Consider the following 13,813-nt stretch of genomic DNA (forward strand, 5'->3'; position numbering starts at 1 on the left):
CTGATGGGTCAAACTGTGGTGAATGGGGCTGGCTTTACACCACACCCGTCCGAGTCCCTGCAAGCTGATGTGATCCCGGAGTTGACCTTCCAGAGGTCAGTAGGATGGGAGGCTGGTCCCAGTCAGTCCTCCTTCCCTCCTGGGGAACCAATGGTCACCTGGTTTCAAACTGGGATCTGCTGGGACCTTTGCCCAGGTGTTAGGGATGGAATTGGACCGGTCCCTCCATGCTGTCTGATTCTTCAACATGTAGAGTAGTTTTGACCCAGCGTGAAGCTAATGGGATCCCAAGGCTAGAAGCCACTACCTTGGCATTTTCGTCCTGTGTGGTCGCCCCTCAACTAAATGGTCAGGATACCTTTTGTGGGAGTTGGAGGTGAAGAAAACAGGTGACTGCAGTCCCTTGGAAGTTTACCCAGCCCCCCGGCACTCTGGGCATTTGTCTCATCTGCTCAAGCAGGGGTGTAGCCTGCCAGCCCTCCTCACCCTTTCCCCAATTCTTCCCTGTAGGTTCCAGAAGTTACAGCAGCAGAAACCTGAAGATCTTCACTTCAAGCCCCAGATGCCCCATGTATTTGTTTCCCATTTGAACTTCTGCTTGAGGGAATTGTCTTTTCATGTCTTTGGGATCTTAATGATTTTCCTAAATATTAGATTTTAAAGTTACCATAAGTATTAATCTGCTGTTGTAGCGTAATACCGTAGTAAAAGTGTCATTTTTCTATAGTTACATCTGTTGGGCTTTTCCTTCCTGATTCCGTCTATTGCTTTGGACCTAGCTTTCCTCCCTCTTCAGCTCTCATAAATATGAGCTTCTATTTCCTACTACTTTTTCTATGATTTAAAAAAAGTCACATCCCTTTACTCCATCTAGATCTTATTCCTATCCAGTTATGCCAGCATCATTTATTAAGAAATCTTTTAGGGGCTGGCCTGGTTGTGCAAGTGGTTAATAACACGCGCATGCTCCGCTTCCGCGGCCTGGAGTTCGCAGGTTCGGATCCCGGGCGTGCACCAACACACCACTTGTCAGGCCATGCTGTGGCGGCATCCCATGTAAAGTGGAGGAAGATGGGCACAGAGGTTAGCTAAGGGCCAATCTTCCTTGGCAAAAAAGAGGAGGATCAGCATCGGATGTTAGCTCAGGGCTGGTCTCCCTCACAAAAAAAAAAAAAAAGAAATCTTTTAGGGCCAGCCAGTGGCGTAGTGGTTAAGTTCACGTGCTCTGCTTCAGTGGCCCGGGGTTCACAGGTTCAGATCCCAGGCGCAGACCTACGCATCACTCATCAAGCCATGCTGTGGAAGGCATCCCACATATAAAGTAGAGGAAGATGGGCACAGATGTTAGCTCAGGGCCAATCTTCCTCACCAAAACAAAACAAAACAAAAAACTTTCCTTTATACATTGAGAAATTTTATCATTTGGTTGATTTTTATATGTGGTTGGGTTTATTTGTGATTTCTGATCTATTCCACTGATATTTACAATTTTGCCCAAGTAATGGACCCTTAGTTATTGCTTTATATTTGTTCCCTTGGTTTCCTACAGGCTCCTCTTCTTCAGGTTGTGCTTTGATAGTCTCACTCTCAGTCCCTTCCTGAACTCCAGGGAGGTGCCCTCAAGCACCCAAGGTCATATAGCGGGTCAGAGGCAGCTGTGGGGCTCGAGCCCTGTTAACCCATAAAGGGCTTCTGGGGTTGGGAGAATGTCTTCAAGATCTGCAAATGTTTAGTGAGCAAAAGGGTTTAGAGCAGAGTTCCGTTAAGTCGACAAAGCACAATTGCTTTCAAGATCAAACAAGCAAGAAGGAAAACAGAGAATTGAAAGTGACTTGATTGTGTCTCTTTTTTTCCCTTCCCTCTGAAAGCGTGCATTTCCCAGATCCAAAAAAGAGACCCTAACTTTGCTGATCTCCCAGAAGGAAAGTGGACACGCATTGACTATCCCACTGAAATTATAAATGTGCTATGACCAGAACATGGGGCTGCTTAGGTGGGCTGCTGGGGACAGAACCCTGGGTTTGGAGTCAGATAGACCTGGGTTCAAGCCTTACTGACTTTGTGATTCGGGACTAGTGACATTAGCTCTCTGAGCCTCAATTTCCTCATCTATAAAATGGGGACAATCATCTTTAACTCCAGGGGCGACTGGGGGAATTAAATGGAAGTAGAAGCTCTTTTCACACTGTCTGATACCCGGAGGATGTTTGACAGCTGTCTCTTGACTGGGAATCAGAATTTGCTGGGAAGAAGCAGAGGGCCACTCCTGAGATCCAGGCCTGCACAGAGAAGGTGGTGCCTCTCTAAACCAGCTCCTTCCCACTCCAGCCTCCTGGAGGAAGAGGCACTTCTGAGCACAGGGGATTTTTCTGCTTGCTTTCCCCAGTGTCTCCCCTGCCCAGCCCCCTTCCCTCCATCCTGAGAGTCTTCCCTTGGCCTGACCCTGAAGCCCACCTCATTTGCAGTCCTTCCGCAAGCTGGCTTAGGGGGTTCTGGTTGTTGAAAAGAGGTTCAGATGAGACTGCTGAATGGATTAGTGAGGAGCTGCAGAGAAAACACGTGCCCAGAGACAGGGGCGTTGGCGGCAGTCCCCAGAACACACAGTTACCTGCAGAGAGGGGCTCCCAGAGAGGGACAAAGCCATGGGCTTCACTAGAGCCCTTGCCCGGGCTCTGCACCTCCAACCCCTTCTCAAGTGGCCTCCACTCCAGGGCCCTGGAGGCTGTGGACTTCCCTCTACCACAAAGCCGGCTTGCTTACCCTGTTCTGGCCCCACTGGCCCCCTCAATCATCCTGAATTAACCCTTTTATCCCTGACCACTCACAGAAATGCATTTAATAGCAGTTGAGCAATGGGGCCAAGGGATCTGAGATTGTGTGCTGCCTGGCTGCTGCCAGACACGTAACGGGTCCACACATGTTCCCGCCAAGGGCAAGTCGAACTGCAGCCGGGCACGCGTTGTCTTGGGTTCAAATGTCCTCTCCAGGAGCACCCTGACCGTGGCGCTGCCTCGCTCATGTCAGCCCCTCTGGGGTTGCTGCCACCTCGAGGACCATGGATTATTAGAAGGTTGGGGGAAGAATTTTGTCCAGTCTGCTCATTTTGCAAATGAGGAAACAGAGGGTGGCGACTTTCTGAGGTCACTTGGTGCAGTAGTGTCAGAGCTGGGACTGGAGCCCAGGCCTGCTCCTTCTCTGACCTGCGTTCCTGTCACGAGGCCTTGCAGACTTCCATTTGCTTCCTTGGCGCCCTGAGTGACTAAGGCAGTGGCGAGGACACACATCTGGCTTGAGTCCCAGTCTCCTCCTGGGGCAATGGGCAAGCCAGGTAACCTCTCCAGGCCTCACTTTTCTCATCTGTAAGCTGCCTAGAATGATACCCTGTCCTCCGGGTTGTTGTGAGGTCTATGAGATAGTGTGTATATATAGTGAGCACCTGATAAATATGGTGGTTGTTATGTTACTGGAATTTAAAGACAGTAACACTGTTTCCAAAATAACCTCTGACATGGGGCCGGCCTGGTGGCATAGTAGTTTAAGTTCATACACTCCACTTTGGCAGCCCAGGGTTCACAGGTTCGAATCCCAGGCACGGACCGACGCACTGCTCATCAAGGCATGCTGTGGTGGCATCCCACATACAAAACAGAGGAAGATAGGGGGCCGACCTGGTGGCGTAGTGATTAAGTTCATGCGCTCCACTTCGGTGGCCCGAGGGTCCGCAGGTTCGGATCCCAGACGTGGACCTACGCACTGCTTATCAAGACATACTGTGGCAGCGTCCCATATAAAGCAGAGGAAGATGAGCACAGATGTTAGCCTAGGGACAATCTTCCTCAGCAAAAAAACAAGATTGGCAATAGATGGTAGCTCAGGGCCAATCTTCCTCAGCAAAAAAAGAAATAAATAAAATAAAATCTATATTAAAAAAAAAAATCTCTGACATGTCATAGTTCTAGGTCTTGAATCAAAGTGTCCAGATCCTCAATCTGGGGTTTCTTCCACCCTATCAAGCTGACTTCTTTAGGGTAGCATTTGGAAAACCACATTCCCCGTGAACTTTCCACAGAGAAAAGAGAGAAGTTTTTGGACAAAGGCTGCCTAGAGGAGTGTTGATTCCCAGAGTTTGCCCTCTACTCACCGGTTTGTCTGCCTGCATGGCAGAGGGTGAAGGGTGAGAATGAGGTGTCGTCGGGCCACACGTGACCAGGGGCCAGAGCAGGCCTCCTCTGCTTGGTGTTCTGATTTGGCAATTCCTGCTGGGCCTCTATTCAGTGGTCAGCAGTGAGATTAGGCCCAGGGCACTATCCTGTGTTATGAAAATGAGTCAATGTGTATCTTGAGTTGCGAACAACTAGGGGAAGCCGCTGCCCCGTCCCAGCTTTTTTGAAGCAAGGTACAGGTTTGAGTCGGAAAATATTTCTTTGAGAGAGCAAACATTGAGTGTCTACTGCATGCATATACGTCCATCGTCTTGTTTTGATCTCTCAATAGCCCTGTGAGGTGAATGGTGCTATCCCCTCTTTACAGAGGAAGAAACCGAGGCCCAAGGGGGTGGGGCTTGCTCAAAGCCCCTGAGGGGGCAAATGAAGACCCTCTGCAGAGGGAGTTGTGTCTCTTTGTGCACAAGGCTCCTGGGTGGCTTCTGAGACAGGGCAGAGGGCCTCAGGAGGTGAAGAGGTTTGGTGACCCTTTATCCTGCCCACCCTGCTCCTGGTCAGAGGTCTGCATCCCACTCCCCTCCTCCTGCTTAGGTCTCTCAGTGCTCTCTCTTCTCTAGGGAACCAGAGGGACCCTTTGGTGGCTTTCAGGAGAAGCAGCAGGAGGAAATAGATTTAGGCTGAAGGGGGAGGGATGGGGCAGACGTAAGACCCCCTTCCCTGCTAGCACCCATTCCCACCTCACCCTGCCTGTGGCTCCCCCAGGACTCCTGGCTTTATGGCTGTGACTTGGCTTCAGTCCCCAGTCCCCAGGCAGCAGGCGTGACGGCTGGGCCTGGATGAGTCAGCATGGGCATTATGTCTGCTGCTGGGGACCCAAGGGGCCTGCCTCTGAGTCACAACCCCCGGCTGCCCGCTCCTAGTCTATGCACCTCCGAGGCCCTCTGTGGGGGGAGAAGCAGGGACTTTCAGGGGGCTCTCTCAGGGTGGAGAGGGACAGGGCCTGGTGGAAAGAGGCAGCCCCCACCCCTCACTGCCCACTGAACTCCAGCTTCCTGTGTTCCGGGGAAAGTCTGAGAGTTCCTCTTCCCCACTGCCCAGGTGCTGAGAAAGCTGGATAGTTTTCTGGAAATATGCCGATTGTCCAGCGGCTCAGCCTGGATTCAGGCCAGGATGCCTGCTTCTCTGCTGAGGGAAGGTCTTCCAGCTCCCTAATCAGCCTGCCAGCCTCGGATCCTGGGGTTCAGCTATTTGACTTATGGGGAGAGAGGATGTTCAGGAGCCTGACTGGGGGCTTCTGGGAGAAGCCCCCCAAGAGGGATGAGCTGCCTCCCCCAGAGCCTATGGTGGCAGCTGAAAGAACAGAAAGAGTATACCTGGGAATCCTAGAATTACTGAAGCTTCCCCAGCTGTCCGGGGCCTGGCCTGGCCAAACTCCAGGGGAGCACAAGGGCCACTCGTGCTTCCATTTGGGGAGACCCGAGGACAGGAGGGGTCAGAACCTGGTTTTTAGGAACCGTTCTCTCTTCTTCCCTGGGCGGCTTGAGGTCTCTGAAAATCCACTTCTAGCCCAGCTTGGAGCAGGCCAGATGGTGCCCTGTTCTACTCACTGGGAGTGCCTTTGGGCAGGTTTGTCTCTGTGTACCTCAGTTTCCCTATCTGTTAAATGGGACTGAGCACACTTACTCTAGGGTTGGTATGAGAATAAAAGTAATAAAATATTTATAAAAATCAGTATTTCAGAGTCGGGGAAAAAGTCAGGGGAAAGGTGTGAGGTGGTTTTCTCTGTGGGATGAATTAGCATCCTCATTTACAAAGGAGAACTGGAAGAGAAAGCTGCTACTCTCATAACCTCGCCTCCTGACCTCAGCAGCTGCAGGCCTGGACCTAATTTATGGGGCTGTAAATATCCCTGAATGGGCCAGAGTTCCCTGGTGGGCTCTGGCTGTTGGGTGGGGACAGCTCTGCTGAGCATAAACCCCTGGGCAGTCTCATTAATTCTGCTCTGTTAAGAAGCCGGGTAATGATGCAAGGAGCCAGCAGATGAGCGATAGTAACCCCCCAGGTGGGGAGGGGCAGCCTCCTGCACCTTCCCCTGCCCCAGCATGCACGCCCTGTGGTCATTTCCCAGGGCTTATTCTGTCTGATTGGACAGAGAGGCGATAGTGGGGCTGGAGATAGGAGCCTTCCTTAGATTCCAGGTCCCAACCTTCCGGACCTGAGAGGTCTTCACCAGGATGGCACCCCAGGTGCTGCCTGTGGGGTCTTTGAAATTGTCCACACCCCTCACTGAGGTCCTGGGCCTCTCTAGATCAAGGAGAGGGAGAGGGTCCTCCTGGGAGGGAGAGGGCAATTCAAGTGCTGGGAGCAGGGACCAGACGTGTAATTGTCCTGGAAATGCAGTTTGTGCAAATCACACATATATAATAGATATAAAATAGACGTGTCCCTTCTTTCTCTTAGGCTTTGCTGCTGCTGGGTAAATGCTGAATGAAGCCTTGGCCAGGCTCCCTGGCCTGCCTAGGGGAGGGGAGAAGTGGTGCTGCTGTCCTGGGTGCTGAGCAGGCAGATTCCCAGCTCCCGCGGGGTTTGTTCCCTGAGAGCTCAGCTCAGCGGCCCATGAGGCTGGTCACTGATTCCACAGCCTCTCCTAGGGCCTGGCATCCCCCTCACCCCTCTGGCTGGAGCCTGGATCTAGCCGACTTCTAACTTCGCTGGAGGACTCCAGGCAAAGCATCAGCTGCCTTGAGGGCCACTCACAAGATGGGGGTGACAGGCTGGTTCAGGACTACTGAACCAAAACCAGGGGCCAGACTTCACGAAAGGGAAAATTGACTCTACTGTGGACTCATGCGTTTTTCCCAAAGAGTGTTCCATGGAGTGTTGCTGTGAAAAATCCTCTGATCAAAGATCCAGTAAGTTTGGGAAATGCTGGGCTGAACAAAATCAGACAGCTTTCTCCACTGTAAGACCTTGCAGAGCCCTTAATATGGTTTTATGCATCATGCCCTTCCAAAAGGGTTTCCCAAACTCATGGGACCACAGAACACTTATTTCATACGCCATTGTGAGCCTAGTGTTCCACAAAACACACATTGGGAAACCTGAGCCAGTTACATTTCATATAACTGAACGGGACAGAGGAATCAGAAAGAGCAAGGTTGGGGCAGCCACCCCCTGTGGAGGAACCCTGGACTTTTCCCATCTTGACCACTAACTCGCTCTGTGACCTTGAGCTAGTTTCTTTTGCTCTCTGCACCTGTTTCCCCATCTATAAAATGAGGATGGTGGTCGATCCTTAGTAAATATTTGTTAAATGAACGAGTGAGAGGATTGGACTGGGGTCTCTCGAATACTTTTTAGCCACAGCATCGTAATGATGGGAGGGTGCAGCCTCTGGGCCCCCCTGCTTGGATGTGAATCCATCTGTACCAACTACCAGCTGTTCAAACTTGGCCAACTCAGCTCTCAATGCCTCGTTTTTCTCCTCTGTAAAATGGAGCTCATAACAGTATCTACCTCATAGGGTTGTGTTGTTATCTTCCAAATTGGGACCATTTTGAGGGTGGAAGGGGCACTGTTAATAATCACGCTCAGACAATAGGTATAAACCAGGACTGTCCCAGGCAAACCAGGACAGAGGGTGACCTGAGGTTTCAGTGAGTAGTGCCTGACACCTAGCAGGCGTCCTCCATGCATAGCTCGTATTGTATTGTTCAACCAGTAGTATGTAGAAAGCTAGTACATAAAACAGCTCGTAGTGGGGCTGCTCTGGCTGAGGAGGGATGGGGGGTTGCTGAGCAACCCCCTCCCCACCCCTCTGGGCCTTGGAGTTCCTACAGCCCTTAGAACTCTGCGGAGCAATTTGAAAACCATCAAGGTTCCTTTCAGTGATCCTGGACCATGATTTATGATGCCCTGACCTGCTGCCCCTCTCCCCAGTGTCACCAGGTCCCTCTGACAGCACAGACCTCACCTCCCATGTGAGCTGACTCATCCTGGGCTCGAATTTCCCATCAGCCCTTGGACTGAGCAAGGATGCACAGTAGAAGATCAGCTGCCCCCATGGGGTCTATGGGTTGTGGATTTCTCTTCCTCCAACCTCCCATTTGCATATGGTGTGCTTACCTGTGCAGGGGTGGGGATGGGCCCCCTTACACATCCCTGAGAAGGGAGCGTTCCTACCACATGATTGATGGAGAAACTGAGGCAGTGTGGTTAAATGATCTGCCCAAGATGGCACAGCAGCTGGGGTGGGGCTCCTTCCAGAACTCTCTCCCGACTCCTTGCCTCAGAGACAGGGAATGATCCCTAGGTGGCAACAATACAGAGAGAATTTGGTGGGTCTTTTACCAGCCTAGGCTATAAGTGCGCCAGGAAGGGGTCTAGGATGGGAGATGGGATATATGACAGAGCTTGTGTGGGGCCCCAGGCTGGAGAACACTAGTGACCTAGAGGATTAAGGGGCCAGAGGGCTGGGTGTTGGTGGGATTAAACGTCCCCACGGAGCCTCTCGAAGCTCTTTTCAAGGGCAAGGCAGCTGGGCGGGAGCTGTGGGAGGCTCACTCCCTGCTCTGTGCCTTTCTCTTCCCTCTGCCGCCAGCATCCTCCACTCAAGCTGAATGTGGACTTGCCCCCCACCCCCGCCGCCCTCCCTCCCTCCACGGCTCTGGGCCCTATTCAGGAGGCAGCTGCGAGGATGCTCCCGACTCCTGGCTCCCCGCTGGGCCCCTGCCTGCAGCTCATTCACAGCCACATTCCTCCAGCTGCCCCTACCATCCCCAAACCACCCCTAGTCAGGCTGCCTCAAACCTGGCCAACCCAAACATCGTTCCAAGAGCACCCCACTGCCCAAAGTGGGTGAATCCAGGGATGGGGCACCCAAGAGGGGGAGCTTCGGGGCCTTCAGCACATTATTAACAAGGAAATTGCATTTGTAGGGTTTGTTTCCCCAAAAGCTCCAAACCGTGGTCCTAGTTCAATCTCATCCCCCATAGCTGGCCTTGAAGGAGGTCCAAAGGCAGGACGTGCCCAGAAGGGCCAGCCAAGCCCCCAGGGCAGGGGTGCTCCCTGCTTTGCTTTGAATGAGGCAAGTGGAGGTGGTCACCGAGCCTCTGTGGCCCTGGGCCTTGAAGAGCACCGCCCGTCCTCCCCACAACCCGAGGGGATGCTCTCCTGGCCTCATAGATGAGGCAATTATAGCGTGAGATGTTTACCCTAAATTACATAAACCCGTTAATGGCCAAGACAAGAATGGGATTTTGCCTTGTTCCTCGCAGCCTCCTTTAGAAGCTCTCAGCTTCTGTCTGGGGCAGTGAGACCACCTCTCTCCTGCCTCTGCACACGTCCTCTCTCTGGCTCTTTCTCTCTGTTGCTTTTTCCTTTTGTCTCCCTCTCTCTACCTCACTCTGCCTCCCGCCTGCCCCCGTGCCCCATGCCCACTATCAGCCTCTGCTCTTGCCTTCATCTTCCCAGGTGGGGGTGGGGGGGAGTTGGGGGAGTCCTGTGTACATTTGTGGAGCCCAGGCAGCCAGCCCCTTCCCTCCCTCTCCCTCTCCCCTAGTCACTCTGCTTCATCCCTGAGGCCTCATTGTTAGGGTGGCGATGACCTCCCATTGTCTGGCCTGTCTGGCCCTGGCATGAAAGGTAGAGTTTTGGCAGAGAAGGGAGGCTCGGCCTGATTCCAGCTCATTCTCTGCAGTCTGGAGCCTGTAATGTGCTTGGGGCAGGACTGGCAGGCCATGTTGGGGGGTGGGGGCTTGAGGAGCACAGGGCAGCCCCTGTCACTAGGACAACAGCAGGGAGCCTGGAGGGGGAGGGAAAAGGAGGGAGCAGGTGGTTCTTTGTCTGGAGCTGGAGTGAGGGAGAGGGGTCCTTGCCTGATCCCAGCCCCTCCACCCCACTGCCCTCCCAAGCCTCTGAGGCAACCCCTGGGAGGGGATTGGCGTCCCTACTCCCAGCCAATGCAAGGCCACTGGGCTTCCTCCCCCAGGCTGAGGCTGGAGAGACTCCATGCTGAGTGGCAGACCACTGCCCCCCTGCAGTGCTCACTGGGGATTTTCCCAGGACTCGGGGCTGCTTCTCAACCCCCGTGCCCACCCCTACCCCCCCATCTGCCCACCCAGCACCAGGGCCATGTGGGACCAGGCAGGGCCAGGCTGTGGGGATGGGAGGTGTCCCAAGCACCAGAGAAGGAGACCCTCCCTGGCTGCCATGGCCGCTTTCCCTCTCTGGCCTTCACTTGCCTATCTGAGCACTAAGGCGATCAGAACTGTTGCTGTTTGAGGCTCTTTCCGGCTCTAAAAATCTGTTTAGAGTAGGCCTGGGAGACTCCTAGAGCCCTCATCTCTCCCAGGCCCGCACTCCCCTCTTTGATCCTTAAATATCGCTCCTGAGCAGCAGAGCAACCCCTGGAGGCTGAGGGTCGGTGACAAGCAGCAGTGGTGGAGAGGCAGCGCTGAGCTGTCTGGGGTGGAATCCCGCCTCCGCCGCTTGCCAGGCACGTCACTTCTGTGCTCATTTTCCCATGCCTCTATTTCCTCATCTGTAATATGGGGAAAATAATAGGACCTGCTTCATAAGGCCATTGTAGGAGGTCAAAGAAATTTTATATACATAAAGTGCTTAGAACAGTATTTGGCAAATATTAGGTCTTTTTATTCTTAAAGATCCTTATGGAGCAGGGGGTAGGTGAGTCTCCTGAAATACTGATCCTGTGAACCAAATAGGTGTCATCCCTGAATCCTGGTGTTTTGGTTTGAGGGAGAGGGACACATGCCGATTTGTAAATACGCCTCGTAGAGATGTCTTCTCGCATTAAGTTCTGGGGAGAGTTGAAATATGACTTGTGACTCTCGGCCGTTTCTCTTGGTTTGTCTTAGAAATGCTGCACACAGAATCAGCCTTCCTAAAATAGTCTTCATTGACCTTATCTAGAAAAGGGGGAAACGTGGGTTTGGTCTTCCGGGCTCCCTTGTCATGCACGGACGTCCGCAATGTCTGTTTGCCTTTTAGAATCTGAGCAACCCACCGCAGCGTCTCCAGGCACAGTGAATTCGCGTGGGGAAGCGCTTTGTGAACAGGAGAGCTCTTCGCCTCCAGGAGAGCCGGGTCGAGTCATTTTCTAGCAGGGTGTATGTTGGTGGGGGTCGGGGCCATGGGTGGGTTCTGTGAGGAAGGAGGGGCTATGGGAGACGGACAGAAAGGTTATGGGCTTCTCTGGGAGAGATGGATAAGATCCTTTTCTAAGTGAACCAATAAGACTTTCCCTGCAAAATGAGTACCCATCTCTTCATCTGAACATCCACTATTTATTCACCCAACAAATCTTTATCGAATGTCGATTATGCCGGGCTGTGTACTAAGCCCTTGGGATAAGTTGTGACACCAACCGGCAGGCCAGGGAGGAGGCGAAAGTAGACGATGAGAGATCATGCGGGATGGAGGTCGGAGGGAGGTCTGCCAAAGTGCAGGGGGACAGCCAGAGCAGACCGTGTGTGCGGGGAGCCTGCCCAGAGACGGACATCTGAGTAGTTGGGAAGGGTGAGTCTCCCAGGGAGACCGGGGGAAAGGAAATCCTCAGGAGAAGGACCCACAGTGAAAAGGTGCGGAGGGCAAAAGGGCAGTGTCAACGAACAAACAGAAACCAGAGCTCAGTGTCTTCGGGGAGCCCTGCCCAGCCCTGTGTGCCTGGGTGTGTTGGTGTGGGAGGCTGTGAGTGGGGCATAGAAGAGGGGCTGGCAGCCAGATGCAGAAGGACTTGCAAGGCTATGCTCCCTGCTCCCCGGGGCCCTGGAACATTCCCCACTGGAGTCCCTCTGGCCCAGGCCCAGGAGTCCCTCGTCTCCCTCCCCTCATTGCCTTTCCACTCCTGCTTTCCTCTGGTCCAGGGTCAGGAGTAAGGGCGGAGAGGAGGGAGGTTAACCTCTCTGAGCCTCAGTTTCCTTCTCCGCACACGAGATGGTTGGGTTGGGTGATCTCAGAGGTCTCCAGGGCTTTCTAGGGTTTTAAGTGGTTATCCATGCCCTATTTGGATGTTTCCCATGAGGGCCTTGGAAGCATCCCAGACACCGCCTGGGCCTCTCCTGGCAGAGGGCTGGGGACAGGAGCTGGCGAGCGGTGATGGAGATGGGGCACCTAAGGAGTGCTGAGAGGGGGGTGGAGCCCCCCTGACCCTGCTGCTGTCTGTGCTTCTCCCTCAGTTTGACCCTGGGAACACGGGCTACATCAGCACAGGCAAGTTCCGGAGCCTTCTGGAGAGCCACAGCTCCAAGCTGGACCCGCACAAAAGGGAAGTGCTCCTGGCTCTCGCCGACAGCCATGCGGATGGGCAGATCTGCTACCAGGATTTTGTCAACCTGGTGAGCGCTCTGGGACCCTTGCCACTGGGAGGGGTCTCTTTGGGGGTTGTGGCTTAGAGGACCCTTTTGGACAATTAAAGGGATCTGCTGGCCCACAGCATTGAGAAAGTCCAGGCTCCAGCAGTTGAAAGAATACCACCAAGGACCTGGTTTCTGTTTGTCCGTCAGTTCTGCCTTCTGCAGTGTCAGCGCATCCTCAAAGAAGCCCCTGACAATTCCAGACCCTCCCATTGTGACAGCAAAGTGGCTGCAGCTCTTCCAGCCCTCACACCCTCAGGCTTCACCACGCAGGGGAAGAGAGGGACTCTTCTTCTGGCAGCTCCCGCACAAGGTGTGGGATTTCCTTCCTCCCCTTGGCCTAGATAGGGTCAGTGGGGTGTGTTAATTGACTCAAACCAATCACTGCCCACCCCTGTAGCTGGGAGTGGGGTCAGTTTCATCAAAATGAAGGGGCTGGGAGCGGGAGGTGGGAGGTTATTGTTGGCAGGAGAGGAGCTGGGGAGTGGATGTTGGAAGGGTCAGACCAGGCCTCTCTGGGAGCAGTGGGGCCCATGAGTTAAGGCCAAAGTTCACTGGACCTGCTTGCAGATGTCTTGGGTTGTCAGAAGGGCTGGAGACAAGAGGCTCATGACTCTTGCCCAGTGGTTTGGTGAGGATTTCCTCCTCACTGGAGGTTACCGCTGTGCTATTACGGGGGCTACTGTGGCAGGATTGCAGTGGGGTTCAGTGGGGTTAAGCAGGAAGCTTCCCACCATGGAGTGGATGGGACATCAGTAGAAGCTGCATGAACTAGCAGGATGAACACAAGGCCGAGGTGTCCACTCGTTTTCCCTGTTGGTGAAGTAGAGACAGTTGCTTCTCTGTCACCCACGGAGCGGGCGAGAGGGAAATGGCTGGTGTGACGTTCCCCAGTCTCCTAGAATTCAAAGGCATTAGTGATGGGGGCCAGCACCGCGCGTACCTGTCATGGGCCAGGTGAGCTCTCTGATGTGGAGGCCCAGGCTTTGGAGTTGTTTTAAGTGCCTCTTGGCGGAGGGCCTGCGTTTGCCCAGGGGTCAGCGTGATTGCGGGGAGCAGCTGTAGCGCCTTGATGGACGAAGGAATCTACTGCTGTTCAGAGTGGACCAGGGAGCAGACCTCCTGGAGGTGGGGGGCAGAGCTGAGCTGAGTGGGGCGGGTTGGAGACAGTTGGGATTCATGCGCTGGGCGGTGAAGGTGAGCCCTGTGACTTGGAGCCCAGCAGTGCCACCGAAGACCAGGCCATGAGTTTGAACCTACATAGACTCATCCGCA

At 53.6% G+C, this 13,813-nt stretch overlaps 1 protein-coding gene across 2 annotated transcripts in view; it reads left to right on the plus strand.

Annotated features, from left to right (window-relative positions):
* The window catches only part of RHBDL3 (rhomboid like 3), a 47,888-nt gene that overhangs the window by 4,567 nt on the left and 29,508 nt on the right, over positions 1-13,813 (plus strand). For both annotated transcript variants that reach the window (XM_058560339.1, XM_058560340.1), the window contains one exon: positions 12,362-12,520. In XM_058560339.1, the coding sequence (XP_058416322.1) occupies positions 12,362-12,520 (159 nt within the window). The remainder of the gene's footprint in view (positions 1-12,361; positions 12,521-13,813) is intronic.

This window comes from Diceros bicornis, chromosome 18, assembly GCF_020826845.1.
Source record: "Diceros bicornis minor isolate mBicDic1 chromosome 18, mDicBic1.mat.cur, whole genome shotgun sequence".
NCBI lineage: Eukaryota > Metazoa > Chordata > Mammalia > Perissodactyla > Rhinocerotidae > Diceros > Diceros bicornis.